Below are 21,074 nucleotides of genomic sequence, written 5' to 3'. Positions count from 1 at the left end.
ACCTTGTAAATAATAAGAAATTTTACCAATTCAATTCAAGAAATTTAAACTAATTTTTTTGAAATTTTCAATACATATGTTTTCACACATTTTTTTCACTGTTATTTTATCATAATAATAAAATATATATCAAACTCACATTAATAAATTAGAATTTCATCACTTTATTTCAAAAACACGTGGTGTGATGGGCACGTAGTTCCATTACGTGCCCTCCACTGCACCGCTACGAATTAGTTATAGTTGGCCAATGGCCATACATTTGAGTGCAAAATTCCGCACCCAAAAATCGACTTTTTATCATTTGACCCCAATGGGGGGGCACTAAATTGTTGGGAGACCTGGGGTGAATGGGTGCGAGACGAACATCATTTCTAGGGTATTTTGGCATGCTGATTCCAAATTTCGAGGTTTCGAGTCAAAAAAATCATGGGTGAAGGAGTTATGACCCCCCTGGGGGGTGGGGGGACTTGGAGGGCAGGGGTCATAAAGAATTTCTCTCGTCATTCTGAACAACTTTGTAGTACATTATTTTTTGATCCGATGAAGTTTTGACAATGGGGGGTGCCCCCCTGCCCTTAATACCCCGACTCCGCACCCCCAATTTTCACAAACTTATTTTCTCCGCACATTCTATCCAATGGACATACAGGGGGAGGCAAAAGTTTTAAGCCTGACATATAGATGGCACTAGTTACTTATTGTTCTTGTGCTGTAATTCACGTACAAAATGCCACTAGTATTTTAGAAAAAAAATTGAGTTGATAGCTGTCATCGTTTGTTTTCAACAGCATTGCATACGAAGTAACCTCGAGATTTTTTATAAAATGGATAAAATCGAATATCGTGCGGTGATTAAGTTTCTGACAAAAGAAGGTGTGGCACCAAAAGATATCGATGATCGCTTGCGTGCAGTTTATGGTGAACGTGCTCCATCGTATGCCACAGTAAAACTTTGGGCAAAACAATTCAAGTGGGGTAGAGAGTCATTAGAAGACGATCCAAGTTCTGGTCGACCAATTGAAGCAACTGCTCCAGATATGGTGGAAAAAATTAAACACCTTGTGCATTAAAATCCTCGAATGAGCAAGAAAGTGTTAGCAGCAATGTTTGACGTGTCACAGAGAAGTATATTTAGAATCCTTCATGAAAAATTGCTCATGAGAAAGGTTTGCTCGCGATGGATTCCAAGAACTTTGAACAAGTCTCAAAAAGAAGAACGAGTTGCTGCTGCACATGAGTTTCTCGAGTTGTTGGAATGGAATGAAGGGGATACTTTTGATCGTATAGTGACTGGCGATGAAACATGGATCTACTACTATGATCCAGAGCTCAAATCACAGACAATGGAATGGCACAAACGTGGTGAACCAGCATCGAAAATGCCTCGCAAACAAATTGCCACAAACAAAGTAATGGCCTCTGTGTTCTGGAATTCCAAAGGCATAATATTGGTTGAATTCCTCCCAAAGAACACCACAGTCACGGGCTATTATTATGCACAACAGATGCATAGATTGCGCAAAGCCATCAGAGAAAAACGCCCTAGTCTTCTCACTCGAAAAGTTCTTCTTTTGCATGACAATGCACCGTCTCACAAATCATTGCTTGCACAAGCTGCCATCAGGGAATGTGGGTTCGAACAACTCCACCATCCACCGTATTCTCCAGATCTGGCCCCCAGCGACTATTTCCTGTTCCCAAACACCAAAAGATATCTGAAGGGGAAGCAATATGATTCCGAAGAAGAGATTTCAACCGATATTTTCAACGTATGGGAGGACAAGAGTGCCGAATGGTTTGAGGGGGGAATTAAAGCATTGAAGCATCGTTATGGAGACTACTTTGAATAATAAATATACTCATTTAAAAATACAACGTGTCTTGCTATATCAGGCTTAAAACTTTTGCCTCCCCCTATATGCCCATCTAAATCGGCGAGTCACACTATGGTGCTATTACTGGTTAGTAATCTTTAGACGATTGAGCTTCGATGTCATGTAGCCTCAAGCAAAAAAATCCAATGGGTTTAAGTCGGGAGACGATGGCGGTCATGAATCTTTGTCAATGAAATCGGCCAAATTTGTTCGTAACCACTGTTGCACTGTTTGTTCGTAACCACTGTTGCACTGTTTTACTTCGGTGTGCAGGTGCGCCATCCTGCTGAAACACCCACGGTTTGTTTTGAAACAATATCTTGGCTTGTGGCAACAGATTTTTGCCCAATATTTCTTGTTTATAAAATTTAGCAGTGACCGGTTCGCGCATATTTCTATGCTTGCCTAAATACGCTAGGTAGCATAGATATGCCAAGCATAGCCGCAAACGCAACCGACGCATCGCCGTTCACTCTATATGAACAATACACATGTTCGTTTATGCAGACGACCGTGCGCATACAATATAGCTCGAATCGAATGGCGACGGGTGCGTTGCGGCTTACGTCTCCGCTATGCTTAGCATAGCTATCAGGCATAGAAATATGCGCGAACCGGTCACTGAAATTTAGCGTTGATTTTTACGTCTTTTTCGATGAAAACCAGAGGAAATTTTCGATCGGCCGAAAATGCGCCCCAAACCATCACTTTTGGAACATTCTGAAATCGTTCAACGGTCTTTTCGTATTCAGGAATGTCTACTGCAGACACTGCATACACACGATCATTTTGTACATTGAGACTTGGCTGTAGCAAGAACAATATTACATATAAACCCGACAGTTATTCTGGCACACCCTGTAATCAAGTCCACATCTACTATACGATAACAACAGAGAAGAAGCAGAAATGAATGAAGAAAATGAAGGTGGTGTGTTGATCGCACTTAAATCGGAACTTGATGGTGAAGAATTTAAGACGCAAGAAATGTCAAACTTAGAGGCTGTATGTGTAAAAATAAGACTGACTTACTGCTTTGTTTATATATACTGTGCGTATATTCAGCCGAGATCACCATTAGAAATATATGAAAATCACCTGAAGGCTATAAATTCAATTGAAAAAGTAAGGTCGGTAAAGGATATAGTGCTATACTGTGGTGACTGGAATTTGCCAGAGATAAAGTGGCATATCAATGATGATGGATTGAGCTTTTTACCCATACTGGGAGAATCAGAAAGTCAAAGAGCTGTAATTGCGAGAATAATATCGAATAAACTATTGGAGATGGGTCTATCTCAATTGTGTGATTTTGAGAATGTGAGTGGAAATGTTTTAGACCTATTTTACACAAATATGCCAGAACTAGCATGCATGGAAAGAGCGGATATCAAATTAATACCAGATTTGATGTCAGACAAAGCACATGTTCAAACAATGTGTGTGTTGGAATGCCAACCAAAAGTCTATGTTCCGGAGTGTACAGATGCATCGAGATTCTGTTTTAATAAAGCAAACTACGAAGAAATAAGAGAGAGTTTGTCATATATTGATTTTGATCATTTAATAAACTTTGAAGACATTAATATGATGATGGAAGCTTTTTATGAAATAATATATAAAATCTGTGATCAGCACGTACCAAAATCGTCATTAAAAATATCAAATAAACCTATATGGTTCAACAAAAGACTGATAAATTTAAAAAACATAAGAAATAGAGAATATAAGAAACTAGTCAGGAGAAGATATAGAAACGATAACGCTGATGTATCGGAGTTCGTTAAGGCCAAAACGAATTTTGATGATTATCACAGTGAATGCTACAACAATTATATTAAAGAAATTGCTGTAAACTCCAAGCATAATCCAAAGAAATTCTGGCAACATGTGAATGGACGAAGAAAATCGAGTGGCGTACCATGTAAAGTGGAATTAGATGGAGAATCAGCGCAATGTGACAATGATAAAGCAAATTTATTCGCGAAGTTCTTTTCATCGGTATACGTCGAATATGACGAAGATCAAGAACTGGGAGAGTTCATCAAAAATAGAAGTGATCATGGGTGCTTTAAGATATCGATAACAACGGAAGCAGTCATGAGAGTCCTGGAAACATTAGATCTCAACAAAAAATCTAGCCCGGATAATATAGCACCAATATTCTTTTAAAATTGTGCAGAACTTTTAGCAGAGCCGTTGAAAATTATTTTCGATGAATCAGTTAATCAATGTGTAATTGTGTATACCCCATTCAATGGAAATCTGGCCATATTATACCAATTCACAAAGCAGGCAAAAAATCGAATGTAAGAAACTACAGAGGAGTGTCTATAATGTCGATATTGGCAAAAATCTTTGAAAGAGTTATTAACAATCAACTACAATTAACAGTACTGCCATTGCTGTCCAAAAATCAACATGCATTTCAAGCTACTAGAAACATAGAAACAAATCTATTGGAGCTTACGACAAACGCAGTGGATGCATTTGAGAATGGTGCACAGATAGACATTTTTTATGCGGACATACATAAAGCTTTTGATGTTGTAAGACATAGTCTTCTGATTAGAGAAATGGCGAAATTTCCACTGAGTAATGATACACTGAGATGGTTTGTCTCATACTTTGAAAATAGAACATTATCAGTAAGGCTAAACTCATCAATTTCAAGGGAATTCAAAGTACCATCATCAGTAGGGCAGCACAGAAAGAAAATATCAGCCGACGCTATACGCAAAACCGACTGGTACGTGCGCTCATACGTTTTTACATCTTTTACTTCTAGTGACCATACGATTTTTTAACTGTGCGAAGATACGCACAAAGAGTAACGAATCAGTCGAAAAATCGTATGGTCACTAGATGTAAAAGATGTAAAAACGTATGAGCGCACGTACCAGTCGGTTTTGCGTATAGCGTCGGCTGATATTTTCTTACTGTGAGGGCACTATTTTGGGACCATTGCTGTTCTTGATATTCTTCAATGGTTCGGATGACAACATTGGTGATTCCAAAGCCCTAAATTTTGCAGACGACAAGAAGATTTTTCGTATTATAAAGAACAGTAACGACACACAACAACTACAGAAATCGATAGATAATTTCGCAAAGTGGTGTAAGGATTATTCACTATCAGTAAACATTGAAAAATGTAAGGTTATTACACTCATACATAAAAGACAAACAATAATAAATGATTATTACATCAATGGAATGAAAATTGAACGAGTAAATGAGATAAGAGATTTGGGTGTGTTGATCGATTCAAAGTTAAGTTTCAATTCACACATTGAACTGATTAAAAAGAAGTCAACGGCAATGCTGGCATTTGTACAGAGAACATGTCGCAGAAAGTTTAACATAGATATTGCGAAACTGCTATATATTTCATTGGTCCGCTCAAATCTTGAGTTTGCTAGTGCAATTTGGAATCCGTACCAAAAAAATCAGAGAAATTTGATCGAAAGTGTACAAAAACAGGCTGTGATGTACTTAAACGGAGACTACTTAAATCGCGCAGAAAATAATTATATCTTGGCACCATATGTGGAACGATGTAAAGATTTAGAGTTATCAACGTTAACTAGAAGAAGAATAAACGCGATAATAATGCTCTTGTACAAAATAATTTCAGGCAGATACCAAGCTCCAGAGATTAGACAACAATTGCATATAAATACAGGCAGAAGAACGATTAGAAATCCCGAATTCATAAGACTGTGTTTTTATAGAACAGATTACGGACTCAATTCAGCTCTAAATACAGCATGTAGGGCATTTAATCACACAGCCCTGTTCATAGATCCGACATTACCTATCTATGAATTTAAAAGAAAACTAGAGAAATTGCCGGATACAGTTTTTGCGAATTTTTTGGAACTGTAAATCTATAAGATTATTTAATAAGACGAATGATAGGAAAGTCAAGCTTAATAGTGGCAATATTAGATACTTAAGTAAAATTTGTAAATGAAACATTTTTGATTTTTGATTTTTGCATTGTTTTGTTCATTTTTGGGTTTTGAAAAAACATTTATGTTTCCTTAATATTTTGAATTGACGTAATTGAATTTTCAATTTGTAATTAAATATGACCGAAGTGTGACTTAGTAAATTTTATCGTGTTAAATCGTGTTAGACCATGATTTACCATGTTGTCCCACATCAATAACCGTGTTAAATGTTGTTAGGCCATGATTTACCATGTTGCCTCACCTCAATAACCGTGTTAAATGTTGTTAGGGCATGATGTACCATGATTTTCAACCTCATTTACCGTATTAAATGTTGTTAGACCATGATTACCATGATGTCCCACATCAATAACCGTGTTAAATGTTGTTAGGCCATGATTTACCATGATTTCCAACTTCATTTACCGTGTTAAATCGTGTTAGACCATGATGTACCATGTTGTCCCATCTTAATAACCGTGTTAAATCGTGTTAGACCATGATTTACCATGTTGTCCCACGGTCCCACCTCAATAACCGTGTTAAATGTTGTTAGACCATGATTTACCATCTTGTCCGACCTCAATAACCATGTTAAATGTTGTTAGACCATGATGTTCCATGATTTCCAACCTCATTTACCGTGTTAAAATCGTGTTAGACCATGGTGTACCATGTTGTCCCACCTCAATAACCGTGTTAAATCGTGTTAGAACATGATGTACCATGATTTTCCACCTCAATAACCGTGCTAAATGTTGTTAGGCCATGATTTACCATGTTGTCCGACCTCAATAACCGTGATAAATGTTGTTTGGCCATGATGTTCCATGATTTCCAACCTCATTTACCGTGTTAAATCGTGTTAGACCATGATGGACCATGCTTCTGACCTCATTTACCGTGTTAAAAGATGTTAAAAGTTGTTAAAACATGATAACGGTGATAAAACGTTTTAACTCATATTAGACAACGATGGCTGTTAAACCAACTTCAAAAGTACCCCTCTCCCATAATTTTGGGCCGAGGAATCCGAATTTGATCATGAAATTTACAAATTTTGACATCGCCCATACAAATATTTAAAAAATAAAAATCGACCGTGATGGAGTAGTCCAATTTGGTCCAAAACCTCATGGTGACCTAGATCTCGGTCTAAAGTATAAGGGTGTAAAGTTTGGTTCAGATCGGTTGAAAATTGTGAGAGGAGTTAAGGACAAAAGAATGGCATTTCGTTTTTATAATATAGATACATTTCAATATTGCAATACATAGGATATGACAAGGTCGCTGAAAAGCTTATTTTGAATGGTGCCGATGATAGTATTACAGCGAATGACGGAAAAACTCCCAGAGATATTGCAGATAAGCATGGTATTTAATGGAAAATGTGTCATAAATTCAATTTATAAATTGAAAGAATATCTTCTTTTGATAGGTCATATGAATGTTATTGAGACACTAAGACAACTAATTAGACCTGCGGCGAAAGGTTTAACATTTAAATAATTTCATTCAATCACATAACTTGAAATGAATCTTTGATTTTTGTTTACAGCTTGTGATTTTTATAGGAATGAATATACTGTACCAAAGCGTGGTATCAGCGGTGATTTGGGAAAAGAACCTGCGGCAAGCGATGAATTTCCATGGATGGTGAGTATTGGATTAAAAATGTGAAAGAAATTTGTCAATGGTTTTAATTATTTCTTCCACAGGCTGCTTTGGGATATTTAAAAAGTAATACAAGTGATTATGAATATAATTGTGGAGGTACAATTCTATCGAATACTTTTGTACTAACTGCACACTGCGTGAGGAAAAAGCGGCCGCCAGTAACTGTCCGTGTAGGAGAAGTAAGAATATACATTTTTTGCTTCATTATTCATATTAATTCTTAAAAAATCAAACTCAATTATTTGCGAAATCATTTTTGCAGACATCTTTGAAAGGAGTTGCTTCTCATCATAAAATACAGGTGAATATCGAACTTAAACAAATAAGTTATTACTGATAGGCGTTTTTTATATCTTTAAAATAGGAAGTTATACGGCATTCAAATTATTCATTCATTTCGAAGAAAAATGACATTGTATTGATTCGCACTGAAACGGAAATTCAATTCATTAAAGATAAATTGTACCCATGCTTCAACGTAAGATTCCTAACGAAGATATTGCTTAAATTGTTGGCATTGTATCATTTGGTGTAAGCTGTGGTTCACAGCCTGTGGAACTGGTCTACCAGAAATTTACACGCCAGTTGCTTTTTACTTGGAATGGATCGAATCATTTGTTTGGCCAGAGAATGACTCATTCGTTTTTCCAAATTAATAAATATCGATGATAAACTTTGTACGTTTTATGATTAGTTTATTTTTTTTTTGTTTATTTAATAACAAAAATCGGATTGATATATAGTTTATTCAAATTTGAAGAAGTTAGTCTCTCTAAATAAGTTTATAGTGGCCTGATATGAACGATCTTATACATAACAGCCATAATTAAATGCAATAAAATTTGGAGAATTGGTATGAGAAGATGAGAAAATTCTTAAATGTTGCTGTAAAACTCAGTTTGTTTTTTTTTTCTTTTCAATTTGTGAACGTTCTCGATCAGTTCTTCACCGAGGTTAGGCCACCCGATTGACGTCTTTTTACATCCCAATTGTAGACACGGGCCATATTCACTTCCGTTGTTGTCAATTGATCCCTGCCATAATAAAATTCAATTAAAATAAAAAATAAAAAATTGCCTTTTATACTTGTTACCGCAAAAAGTCTTGGTCATGCTCCAAACACTTCAGATTAGTTTCGGCCGATTCCATGTTTTGTTTTAATAAAACTTCGGCCTCATCCAATGGATATTCAAGCATTACATTTGCACCGAGCCATAAGCATACAGTTTTCGTTGGTGGAACGGTTGCTTTCAAAAACACTTGTTCACTCAGTAAAAATTGTGTTTCTTTGTTTTCATCTTGTCCGCGCAAAGTGTCGAGCATTTCAATTGATTTGGCCAAATCGGGTATTTGGAATTTTAATTTTCGCCGACGGGCACTTATATTGTACTCCATCAATTTATATTTACTATGTTGTTCGTCCAAGCGGCGCAACACTTTATCGGCACTGTTATCATTTTCGGATAATGCCATAAACGAATCAACATCCTCCTAGAATCCAATCGCAATCAAAATATATTTATTTTATATTTAGCAAAGAATGTACCAAATTTGCAGGTTATTTTTCATTACTCACCACAAACACGGCCTCTGGTATGCCTGCGTATGTTTTTTCATTTTCGGGTAATGCGGGTAACTCATTAACACTCATCTTGAAAATGATGTCGCTAATTAGATTGAGTTGAAAATTATTTATTGAATATTTATGGATGAAAAAAATTTCAGCTGAAACCTTGTGGTTTTACACAACTTCGTGCGGTAAATGAAAACACAATGTGAAATGTCAGAACGCCATCGGTTATTGATGGCCGTTGACGGAACTAATTTTTTTGACAGATTCTCGATTGAGCTCACTTTACGGTGAGTTTTGATAGTTTCTGTTTTTATACGACAACGACGTACACAAATATAAAGCCCGATCGGATGAAGAAAAAAGAAACTAGCAATACAAGTTTAATGATGAATGACGACATTTTATAAAATCAGAATTATAAGTTTTTGATTAAATCGTATTCTAATTTATAGTTTGATGCATAGATAGAGATCAGATTCGATGGACATATAGTAAATCACTCATTAGGATTTACATTTATTTATTAACACTTTAGTGTGTATTCTTCGCCTGCTTTTTTGTGTGTCACTTGCCAAACAAGTGCTATTTTTATTGTGCCCGTAATCAGTAATTAATTTTTTTTACAATTGAATTGGACGACGTGTGTGTGCAAACTCATTATTTTTTGTGCTAAAAAAAATGTAAATACGGACTTTCTATAGAAAATAGTTTTTTTTTGTTCTTGCTCACAGTTGAGTGTTTTTTTTTATAAGAACAAAAACAAATGTTTTTTGACGCTTTTTAAATCGATATCGAAAATTCGGAACAAAATGCTTGGTCGATTTAACGAAGCACTTCAGACAGCAGCTGAAGTTGTGAGTAAAATGTTTTGTTTGTTTTTTTTTGACACAATCGTCGAGTAAATATTTGAGATTCCTCGTTTCTCAATAATATGTCTGTTTTGTAATCAATTTCATTTGAATTTATCTAATAACAGCTAGCGCCGCCGCCAACCCCATTACAAAATTTGGAATATCATTGGAAACATGTGAAAAACTTTTATGCAGAAAACAAAATAATGCCCAAAGTTCATATTGAGAACACAAATTTGACCGTACATCTAGAGGAAATGCTTAAATTGATAATCGAAGAAGATTGCAAAATTAACGAGGACGTACAAATTACAAATTGTGAACTTTCAACGCCATTTAAATCAATGTGCAGTGGCAGTTACGTGTCGAAAGAATGTTTTGATTTTGTCCTTACGAACCGGCCGCTTGACTTACTCGTCGATATTTGTCGCTTAGATTCACCAATTGGCGCCACTGGCTGCGTTTTACCTTGGATGCGTCGATTTCTAACGTGTTTGCAACAGCCTAGATTAGATCATAAAAGTATTTTACAACCAATACAGGTATTTCAAAATAAGCAATACTTGCCAATCGAATTGTGAAATTTATTTATTTTCATCTTATCACTTTATGATGACAATCAGAAATTAATAGCCTATTGTAGTAGTGCGGCTGGTCATGCCAGTCCATATGAGCAAGAAGAAATTGTGTTTCTTTTGAATGTGGCCGGTGTTATTCGGAAAGAACCACTTTTGCTCCACCTATTTTTGCCGGCACATGAGCATTCGTGGGCAGTTGCGTCACTCAATCCTTTGCTTGGAATGAGAGCTCCGGTGAAAAATCCGCTATTTGAACATGCAAAATTGGAATCGCAAGTTAGACAAGTATCACTGCTACAAGATAGAACAATTGACACATCTGAGCAAGATGAAACAGATAAAGCCGTTCAGGAACCATCAAAATTAAACATGCAAGACTATACTGATATTGGCTGTGACTGTACGGAAAATGATTCATTCATTTTGCTCAACACTGTTTTGAGATACATTGATAGTGCGGTTAGTATATAGTTATATTGTCAACATTGATTTATTACATTTTGACTAAACATCAATGTTGTTAATCTGAAAATCACAGGATAGCGTTGTTGTCGTACGAGCATGTGAAGCTGCACTTATTTTAATGTCATTACCGTCGATCGGAATTAAATGCAATGCACAAAAGTCATCATTTCACATGTTTGCAAAACAATTGAGCCAAAAGCTCGCATTTTTATGCCAAGAAATTCCAGAGGACATGGATACTGGCGAAATCGAAGACTGCGTCTCATATTGGGGGTATGAATTTTATTCCAAATGAATTCAAGCGTATATTTCTAAGAGATTTTGTTTTTGACATTTCAGTTTATTACCACGTGATTCAGAAGCACAATATTTTATCGGAAAACCGCAACTTATGGAATTCCTATGTTGGTTGGACTATGCAAATCGAGTGGCCAAAGAATGCGGAGTTTCGGAAATTGTACAACATTTGGCTGAAAACTTTCGAGTTAACTTATTCGAACTGAGCATCGAACCAATGATTTCCATTCTGGACACCAGCATTGTTGGTTTCATGCTAGTCTTGATGGCAAAAATTATTCGACAAACTGATGCCCCGATCTTCAATGATCGTAAGCTTGATCGAAAAATATCGGAAAATATGTAATTAATTTCTTGCTATTGATTTCAGAGCTAGCAACTTGGCTGGTCGGTTCACCGATTGTTGTGGACGGTGACGATTTAGCTGTGAGTACTATTGAAAATACACCGACAATAAATCATACTGATTGCTTACTGAACATTATCATCGAAAATGCCCAAGATAATCAAGACATATTGTTGCCAACACTTCAATTTGTTGAGGTATTTTCATTTTATAACAATCGATTTTTACGCTTACGTTTTTCCAATCGATGGTTTTCAATTATGTAGGCATTGCTTGATAATCCGAACGCCCGTATTTTGCATAATATGCTATTTCGATATCTTGAAACGCGGGGCTACTACGATAGAAATGCGGTATCAACGATTCAAACCTGGTCTGATGAAGAAGATGAACGGGAAAAACACCGCTCCAGTGCATCGGAAGCAATTAAATCGGTTACTTTGAAGCCAAATAACATCTTAAAAGTCATCAATAAGTATATTTCACAGGAAAAATTCGATTATCATTCAAAAAAATGGCTAACATCTTGTTCTCGTTAAAGTTTCTTGCTGTTGCTTCCACGACAAATCATCAGCGATAGCATTGGAACATGCTATGAAGAATACGTACAAGATGCTAATCGACACTACAAGGTAAACGTTTGGGTTGAGCAAAAAAAAAGAAAGATTATTTGAATAACGTATTTTTGATTTACATAGAACTGGATTGCAAAAACGTCCCAATTTGATTGGCCCATCGAGGCTGTTTGTCGTTCAAAAGAAGATGATTATGATTTGCAGTCACCTGAATCGCCGCCGCCAATTTTATTGCCCACAGCTCCAGCATGTAATGATAAATTACAATCGATTTTTCGATTATTTGTTGATTATTCGTTCTTTTCTTTTGTGATTCTCTCCTTAGGTAAATTACACTCATGCGACAGTGGCATTGCTGTTGAACAGTTTTATGAAGGGCCCTTGTTGCGCTTATTATTTCTACATGTCAAAGATATGGCCAAGTTTCCGTACGAATTGAATATTGCAGTGATTGCGATTTTATCGAAATTGTCCTTTTTTCCACATCCATATTTGCATGAGATTCTACTGAATCCAGAATTGCCTGTAGCTCGAAGCACAAATACGCTCTGGAATAGCATGCAAACTTTAGCACGACACCTCCTTCTCGAAATACCACGCATCGAAGGATTTCAGAAGCGAATCACCGAAACAGCGAAACGTTTACTTATCAATCCACCAATTATGAGGTATATTTCGATTTTTTTTTTACTTTTTAATAAGATGTATTTAGTAATTTTGTAAGTGACATTTTTATATTTTTTGTCTTTCTTAGTGAATCGTACGAAGACCATGATCATCTTTTCGAAAGTTTAGTAGCGTTGGAGGAATTTTGTAAAGAGCTTGCGGCTATTGCTTTCGTAAAATATCACCATGCAACCGAATAAGTGCAATCTGTATGAAAATTTATCGAACGATACAAGAGAATGATATGATTGAGCCTTTACTTATTAGCCAAATGTAATTTTTATTCTTTCTATTATGTAAACGTAAGCTTTTCCTTGTTCTAGTCATATGAAACCTTATTAATTTTGTGATTGAATAAAAGACATCCATTTCAAATCGAATAAAAGATTTTTTTTAATCCGGAAAACATGGAGACTCGCGCAATTCATATATAATAAATCACAAATTTCGCTCATTTTTCTAAAAAAATACTTATTTTATTTTTGCTCCACAGTCCACATTTTTTGTTATTGGTATCCTATTTTTATTAAACTTTAGTTCAGAAAGATCCTTGATGTCTTCAAGGCTATCAAGGGAGTTTGACATCTCAACTCCATATGGATGGAAACACTCTCTTATTATATCTGGTTCGTCCCCATGCTGAAATGTTATTGGAAAAAGATTAGTGTCAAAAAAAATAGAAGGTAAAATGAACTTATAGGCTTACTCTTTCGCTTCCGTGGAAATTTTTGTCTTTAACTTTGAAATAAACCTGTGTATTTATGTATATATCTTGCATTTTGACGCCAGTCATTTTTGAACTTAAATATATAATAGCACCACAAAAAGTGCCAAGTACGGTTCCAAAAAATCCACCACTGATCATGCCTTTGGGTCCCAAACTGAATCTATATAGCGAGCCAGAAAGCAATCCACCGAGCGAATATTCTAGGATTCCAGTATCACCGCGAAACGTGGATATTATTGTACTGAACGCACTAAAAATATAAATTTTATTTTATTGAATAGTAATTCTATATCGCATATAAATCACGACCCACGTAAATGAAGTGCAAAAAATTCCATAACGAATTCCCCATCGAAAGACACCTTTACCGAAACCAACTGTTGTACTATTTTGAAGTTCACGTTGAGCCTCTCTTCGTGATTGGTAAAGAACTGCTTCTGTGGTCTCCCTAAAGTTCATGTTGGCGCGTTTTGATTCCAATATTCCTCCATATATTGCTCCTATATATGCACCGGTGAAACCAACCATACTAATAAAACTAGCTTCGGGAGATATTGATCCATCATTTTCACTATCACACCAAAACAATGACATATATAAGATATTTGGATTTGCACACCAAAAAAATTTGAATAAGAATTAAATTGTGATTGAAAAAACGGTTGACAAATTGTAACAATTAAGGCTGATGCAATTTAGCACTATTTTTAAATATGCATGCAAAAATAGCTGTATATGAGCGCCAGTGTCAAAAAGTATTCAGAAATGAAAAAAAATACTCACTCCCGATTAAATATTTTCAAAACTCTATCAATTCCAGAATTCGGATCTCGTAAAACTGGATAATTTAGTCTGTCTTCGTCCAATCGTTTGTTTTGAATCGGTGTAGATGCCAATCGAAGACAAACAAGGCCTACACCACCACGTATAGCTTGGATCATCTTTATGAATTAGAAAATATAACGATATTTTTAATTAAAATTTCAAGAAATAACCTTTTGAATTCTATAACATTTTCAATGTTGACTACCAAACACAACCACAAAATTGTGCACTGACAGATATATGACATTACATAATTCTACCTTGAATTTGACGTTTCATCTAACTTTCGTATCAGTTCAGTTGTATGCGTTATTTGACAATTGCCAAAAAATCTAACATTGTGTTGATATAGTGTTATTGGATTTTAGGATTGGATCAATTTTGATTTAAAAAAAAACAATGCCGAAAAAGAAAACAGGCCAACGAAAAAAGGCTGAAAAGCAAAAATTACGACAACGAGAAATACGAAGTCGTGCTGTATCACTGGCTGAAGTTCCGTGTAATGCATCAATGGAGGTTTGTAACTCTTTCACTTTTCACAGCAACAAATAATAGATTTGATCAAAAGAGAAAGATTTCTTTGTAACTTTTTAAAGTATTGCCAATTGTTTTGTTTTTTTGATTTTTTAATTTTCACAATATTTTCAGTGTGATAAATGCCAGCGAAAGCAAAAATCGCGTGCATTTTGCTACTTTTGTCAGTCGGTTCAACGTTTACCGATTTGTGCGTAAGTATACTTACTTTAAAAATTACTATTCCATTATTGAAGAATGCTATCCATCCTTTCGATTATTTTCCCATTACATCCATTTCAAAAAATCACAATATCAAAATCTATTTAGTATGTAAGAAAGTAGTAAGGAAACACTTTTCTGAAAAAAAATTGAGATTTGGTCTAGGGGATAACCGTGAATTGCAGATCGAATAATTTATAATAATAAACGCTATTTCTCTCTATTTTTCACTAATTCTGCTAGTATTTCTACTAGTTTGTTCTAATACTGCTATTTTTTGCTAATTTCTCTAGTACGTCAAAAATATTGCATACGTCAGATTGACAGCATGATCGAATAACTGAAATGTGTTTACGTAAATGTTTCAAGTTGACACTTTCAACGTGTATATTTGAAGCAGGCACTAGCGTATACATTTTCAGTAAGAAATCTGTCATCAAATCTACATTTCCGATTGCAATTCGTAAATTGTAGTTAATACAGATGAAACGTGCTTGGTTACGTGCCATTGAATATATTTTTATTTAAAAATGAGAAAAAGCGTATTTAACTACATATTTTGATACATTTTAGTTCAACACTATTCAATTCGTTTGTTTTGTGAATTTTATTTTAATTAATTATTTCAATATATTCAAGAATAAATGCTTACTAAAGTATATACGTGTACAGTGCTAATTCTGGTATTTATTGCTAATTTTGCTATTTTCTTCATGTAAATTTCCCTATTTTTTTGCTAATGTGCTAATTCTAATTCGCATGGATATCCCCTAGGATTTGGTAGTAGTTGTTAGTTCTGTTCTTCCACAACAGAACGCGATTCTTAACACTACTACCAAATCTCAAATTAAAGCAATGTTGTTGCAAATGTGTGACGGTTACTTTGCTCTTAAACTATACATATTTAATTTTCATTATATGTTTCCATTACTTCCATTACGTTCCATTACATATTGATTAATTTTCATTATTTTCATTCTTTTCTTTGTGTTTAAACCTAGGCAATGCGGGAAGATGAAATGCATGTTAAAGACGGGAGATTGTGTTGTAAAGCATGTAGGAGTGTTTACGACTGGCCTAGGAATGGTGAGTGATAAAAATGTAACAAAAATTGAAGCTAATTCTAATGTCTTTCCCTGTAGGTCGGTGCAATATGTGATTTTTGTGAAGCATTTGTTTGTCACGGAAAGAAATGTTTGCAATCACATGCTTGCACTTGCCCGTTGATTGATGCCGTATGCATCGAATGTGAGCGGAGTGTTTACGAACATGGGGGTCGCATTTTTAATTGTTCATTTTGTCAATCGTTTCTCTGCGAGGATGACCAATTTGAGCACCAAGTAAAATAACGCAAATAATATAAATACAAAGAAATTAACTTTATTAAGTTTATTTTTTATCGTTTAATTAGGCAAAATGTCAAGTTATCGAATCTGAAAGTTATAAGTGTCAGTCTTGCAATAAAATGGGGCAGTACTCGTGTTTAAGGTGTAAAGTTTGCTATTGCGATGATCATGTGAGACGTAAGGGATTCAAGTATGAAAAAAATGCGCCAATTCCATGCCCAAAGTGCAATTATGAAACGTCTGAAACAAAGGACCTAAGCATGTCGACACGTTCACATAAATTTGGTCGTCAAGGTGGCGATGATTACGATGACTACGATAATGATTATTAATAATCGTCATCGAATTTATCGAACCAATTTTTTCCAATTGTTTTTATATGCTTTTTTCAAACGAAAATAAATATAAAACAAGAAAATATAACAAATTTCCAACACACACACACACATACACACATATATATATATATATATATATATATATATATATGAAGACGATATAAAGATCAAGGTTGACGCATACAATAACATACTACATGACAAAGCAAAGAATCGAAAGAATATTAATATCTGCACTCATCACAATCCTTTCGGTTTTTTTAGTCAAAAAATAACACGCTTTTTTCAGTTGAATGAATTCAGTTTATTGTCTTTGTTTTCTTGATTTTTTTTCTTTGAACAATTTTCAAATCCAGATTTTGTCAATTGAATTTCATTTTTTTTCTTCTTTTATAAAAATACAAATGAAATAATGAAAATATGAAGTTATCTCTACAAATAATAATAAAATTCAAAGCATAAATAAAAAAAAACATGTTTTAAATTAGAAAATTGCTTTGTATGCGCGATACGTGTAACTCAAAACTGAGTGGGTTTTTTAGTGTAATTTTATTACGACGATTAAAACGCTTGCTGATTATGCTGAATATCGTTGGTTTTAATTTAGGCAGTTTAATTTAGCTTCATCAGCCTGAGATGGTCGGGTCAGTCTTTTGGCCCCACGATTTTTCATAGGCCCTTGTGGCTTTGCAAATTGTGGTCGATGTAATAGTGTTTTCGGATGCAATTCATCTTGGAAATACTCCTCGTTCAATTCGGAGCCAGAATCAATTTCCAGCTAATTGAAGTATAAACAGAAAGTAAACAAACAAGTGTCTAATTAATTATATTTATTTTTGAAAAACTTTGTTCACCTTTTTATCAATCTGTAGGCCGAGCTCTTGAATTTTTTCAACAAATAGCGCTTTGCATGATGAGTACATCATGCGTTCTTTAATTGGACACTTGTAGCCTGGCATCGAGTAGATAAAAATGTAACTTTCCAAAAAGTCCCCCTCGTGAGTATGCTTAAACAAATAGATGTGATAGCGTGCTTCGTCATCGGGAACCTCTTTTGGTAATTTTTCAATCTCCACATTGTTGGCTTTGACTAGGTGGATCTTTTCTTCCTTAAGATCGATTTTAAATTGTAGATAATTGTAGGAACCGCGAACAGTATCTTTAATTGCAGCAGTTGCGGCTTCACTTAATGCACACGAAATGCCGCCTAAGGTCTTTTGGCGCGTTTCAGTGCTCACTTCAGTTTGTACCTCATTTCGACGAATTTCGAGCATTTCTTCTTCGCGTTGAGTTAATGGTGCTGGAGCGCTCATTGCTTTTTTGTGCTTTTTATAACTGAACAATGTTGTTTCACGCTGCGATGTTGCATGGTATTCCTCTTTTGAACATAGTTAAATTATATTCAATTAATATTATATAAATAATAAGAAATATACATTGTATAAAGTACAAAATACCTTTGATATGCGGAGAGCCAAATTCTTTTTTCATTGTCGCTTTGGTTGAGGCGTACAACATTTTCTGACGAATCGTTGCCGTGTCAGGTGTATAGCTCATCAACAGCCACTCATATCCAATGGACGATTTGGTGTCCAAACGAAAGAAAATATAACATGGTGTATTTTCTTCGATTAACGGCTCTACCAAATTTTTATAGTCTTTTTCCCAGTCTTCGTTCACTTCGACCTCCGCAGCCAGCGTCAATTGCTCTGCATGTGACATAAAACGAGAAGCAAACGAAAAAAATTACGTATTAAGTGTATTGTACGGTCATTTTTTTGAAATGTAACGCTTCGGTTCAAATACCTTTTTCAATAGAAGCCTTAACAACACGTGTATTGCCTTCTTTAGACTTACTAAATGCTCTCAATAGTTCATCGTTAGCTAAACAAAGAAAAAATAACGCAATAAAATAATGAGAAATATTTTACACAATTAGGTATATTGTATAAATGAATTTCCAAAACTATTTTGATGCTTCTATCACATGTTTTGTCAATAAATTAATTGTACAGAGTGGGTAGTTTTTTTTACGTTTAATTTCGTCAACACGATGTAATGTCTATTTTAAATGCTATATTTCACTCCACATAGTGGTTTTTTGTTCATGATTCAAAAATGGCAGAGACTCACAACTGTGCAACGAAACATACACAACACAAATCAGTGGAGCTTATCAAAACAAATCGACGCCAATGGAATCCCTAGGGGCTTTCATCATTCGTTCATACAAATTTATACACAATATTCACGTCCTATTCATCATATATACGATTAAAATTTCTCGCCTATACCAGTGAATAAGATGTATTTCAAACTTCAGTGTACACACACACACAGTATTGCTACACAGAATCGAAGAAGATCCGCACAAAAGAGAATGAAATAACATGCCATAGACGAAATATACACGAAATATACACCAAATATATGCAGTTATGCACATTTATTTGCGCGTATTACAGATGATTTTGCAATATAGTTCACTATTTACAGTATAAATCGTATACATTTGAAGATAAAAGCCCTACCATCACTTACAATGGCAAATAATGTAAAAAACTGCATGATGGCGCCATCTCTATGTGCTCATGAAAATTAGAACAAAAAGTTTGTGTAGAATGTTAATTGTTTGAAGTTTGAATACGGAATCATTTGCTGTGACGTCTGTCATTTTACGCTCGATAAAGATATACCGTGTAAATTGAACAAAAACCGATTTATTATTTGTATTTAGTGAATTTGTGATGGAAAATAAATTGAAATTACTTTGCACAGTTTGTGTCATCGAAATTAACTGCGAGGACGTTGCATATCACATGGTTTTTCTTCACACAAAATCAGTTGACATTTTTGACTTTTTCGCACCAAAAAAAAAAATGTTTTAATTGCCTTTGGTGCTCGTTTGGATCGCGAGTTCAATGCCAAGCACATAGAGATGTCGCTCGGAACGTGAAGCTCAAAAAAATATACAGGTGATATAGAAAGCAAGTGATGGTAGTAAAAGCCCCTAGTGGAATCCACAACTCATAGCATATAGCCTTCGCGCATTCAAAATCGATGAGCGCGGAGTGAAAGAAGAAATAAAAACACACATATACACGGAATAATATCTAAAACGCGATGATAAACCAAGCGCATAAAAATAATTATTTTCCATATTGCGCGCGCGGCATTCAAGATTCATTAGAGTATCTCATGCTTTGACTGCTTCATGATACATTTTAAACTCGTTGATTCGTTTTTTTGCGATCTTTTTTGCATCATAAATGACTATGTGATGTGCGCGACAAAGAGGATACCCACACAAACATTTGTTGATGTCGACACATTGTCGTTTACTTTTAAAACATTTACATCAATAAAAGAATGAGAGAAATTTTCAGTAATAAAAACTGAAACACAACCGAAATCATGACTTGTTCTTCTTTGTAAGCCCGCTAACCAGAGACGAAAATAGTGATGAAAGCAGAGATCTCGTAATAATGAAAAAAAAAACGAAAAAAAGCAATCACAGCACACACTATTCAGAAATAGAATGCTGGCAAGAGATGAACCAGAAAAATGAAATATAATAACATAAAGTTAGGAAAGAGAAAAAACGCGCGCGGATTCTGTGATTTTTTTTGCTAAGGTCATTCAAAATTCGGACGCGGCGCATTGCGCACGTATTAGATCAACCATTCAAATATGCCCAAAAGATTAAAATCTTATTAAATTTGGATTATAATCATTGAAGAAGAACCAGATTTTTCACCTTTTATTCCCGTTTGATGAGACATTTTTCTTTTATATTCGGTTGTGGTTTTACAGCTTCAAACCCCTTATTTTGAAACTCAATTTCACTTAAATGAAATGACTAATGATAGTATCAAGCAACAGTGGTAATTATATCAGTGACCGTCAGAAAATCAATTGGTTTTGATTGTTACGAGGAAGCACTTAAATCGCACGATTAAGGGGATCACAAATTTTTGATGTTTTTTTTTTGTACATGAATTGTTTTTATTTTGGTTTTCGTTTTTGATTAATAAAGCCTGATGCACACAAATGAGTCACTGATGATAAGATTTTGAAAAAAATTTCGTGATTTTTCTTCAACTTTTGTGATTGAAATACGAACAAATATTTACTTTAATACTTATTCAATATAAACTCTGAACAAAACTTTTCTCGAGAAAAATAAAACACAAATCACAAACCAATCGCAGTCAATTCAAACACCAAACTGACTGACGTTTC

At 34.8% G+C, this 21,074-nt stretch overlaps 6 protein-coding genes across 8 annotated transcripts; 3 read left to right on the top strand and 3 right to left on the bottom strand.

Annotated features, from left to right (window-relative positions):
- Positions 1 to 2,786: 2,786 nt before the first annotated feature.
- LOC116344914 lies at positions 2,787 to 4,049 on the top strand. The gene is made up of 2 exons (XM_031773775.1): positions 2,787 to 2,882; positions 2,943 to 4,049. The coding sequence occupies exons 1-2, from the start codon at positions 2,787 to 2,789 to the stop codon at positions 4,047 to 4,049; spliced, it is 1,203 nt and encodes a 400-aa protein (XP_031629635.1).
- A 4,193-nt stretch (positions 4,050 to 8,242) lies between these two features.
- Positions 8,243 to 9,302, bottom strand: LOC116344907 (prefoldin subunit 3). Its single transcript, XM_031773766.1, has 3 exons — positions 9,087 to 9,302; positions 8,604 to 9,001; positions 8,243 to 8,544 (listed from the first exon to the last, which is right to left on the bottom strand). The coding sequence occupies exons 1-3, from the start codon at positions 9,159 to 9,161 to the stop codon at positions 8,448 to 8,450; spliced, it is 570 nt and encodes a 189-aa protein (XP_031629626.1). The 5' UTR covers positions 9,162 to 9,302; the 3' UTR covers positions 8,243 to 8,447.
- Positions 9,303 to 9,380: 78 nt separating this feature from the next.
- LOC116344902 (protein FAM160B1-like) lies at positions 9,381 to 13,246 on the top strand. Of its 3 annotated transcripts, none has more exons than XM_031773761.1 (11): positions 9,381 to 9,937; positions 10,060 to 10,476; positions 10,558 to 10,971; positions 11,051 to 11,250; positions 11,317 to 11,585; positions 11,645 to 11,700; positions 11,887 to 12,095; positions 12,162 to 12,252; positions 12,319 to 12,445; positions 12,521 to 12,863; positions 12,950 to 13,246. In XM_031773761.1, exons 1-11 carry the CDS (start codon positions 9,893 to 9,895, stop codon positions 13,059 to 13,061), a joined length of 2,283 nt encoding a protein of 760 aa, XP_031629621.1. In that variant the 5' UTR covers positions 9,381 to 9,892; the 3' UTR covers positions 13,062 to 13,246. The 3 variants fall into 3 exon arrangements, with proteins under 3 accessions (XP_031629621.1, XP_031629619.1, XP_031629620.1); XM_031773760.1 differs by having other exon boundaries at positions 9,382 to 9,937; positions 11,645 to 11,817; XM_031773759.1 differs by having other exon boundaries at positions 11,645 to 11,817; positions 12,319 to 12,863.
- A 69-nt stretch (positions 13,247 to 13,315) lies between these two features.
- Positions 13,316 to 14,604, bottom strand: LOC116344905 (RPII140-upstream gene protein). Its single transcript, XM_031773763.1, has 5 exons — positions 14,584 to 14,604; positions 14,372 to 14,529; positions 13,902 to 14,159; positions 13,568 to 13,838; positions 13,316 to 13,500 (listed from the first exon to the last, which is right to left on the bottom strand). Exons 2-5 carry the CDS (start codon positions 14,527 to 14,529, stop codon positions 13,333 to 13,335), a joined length of 855 nt encoding a protein of 284 aa, XP_031629623.1. The 5' UTR covers positions 14,584 to 14,604; the 3' UTR covers positions 13,316 to 13,332.
- A 92-nt stretch (positions 14,605 to 14,696) lies between these two features.
- LOC116344906 (zinc finger protein 330 homolog) lies at positions 14,697 to 17,419 on the top strand. The gene is made up of 5 exons (XM_031773764.1): positions 14,697 to 14,929; positions 15,062 to 15,141; positions 16,150 to 16,234; positions 16,291 to 16,488; positions 16,560 to 17,419. Exons 1-5 carry the CDS (start codon positions 14,813 to 14,815, stop codon positions 16,824 to 16,826), a joined length of 747 nt encoding a protein of 248 aa, XP_031629624.1. The 5' UTR covers positions 14,697 to 14,812; the 3' UTR covers positions 16,827 to 17,419.
- Positions 17,249 to 20,954, bottom strand: LOC116344904 (twinfilin). The gene is made up of 5 exons (XM_031773762.1): positions 20,590 to 20,954; positions 18,639 to 18,716; positions 18,290 to 18,541; positions 17,687 to 18,210; positions 17,249 to 17,610 (listed from the first exon to the last, which is right to left on the bottom strand). The coding sequence occupies exons 1-5, from the start codon at positions 20,612 to 20,614 to the stop codon at positions 17,431 to 17,433; spliced, it is 1,059 nt and encodes a 352-aa protein (XP_031629622.1). The 5' UTR covers positions 20,615 to 20,954; the 3' UTR covers positions 17,249 to 17,430.
- Between the last annotated feature and the right edge of the window lie 120 nt (positions 20,955 to 21,074).

Source organism: Contarinia nasturtii, unplaced genomic scaffold (assembly GCF_009176525.2).
Source record: "Contarinia nasturtii isolate CC-2019 unplaced genomic scaffold, AAFC_CNas_1.1 Cnas_scaffold_1182, whole genome shotgun sequence".
NCBI lineage: Eukaryota > Metazoa > Arthropoda > Insecta > Diptera > Cecidomyiidae > Contarinia > Contarinia nasturtii.
Note: the sequence above shows the minus strand (reverse complement) of the source record. Positions and strands in the feature narration are given on the sequence as shown.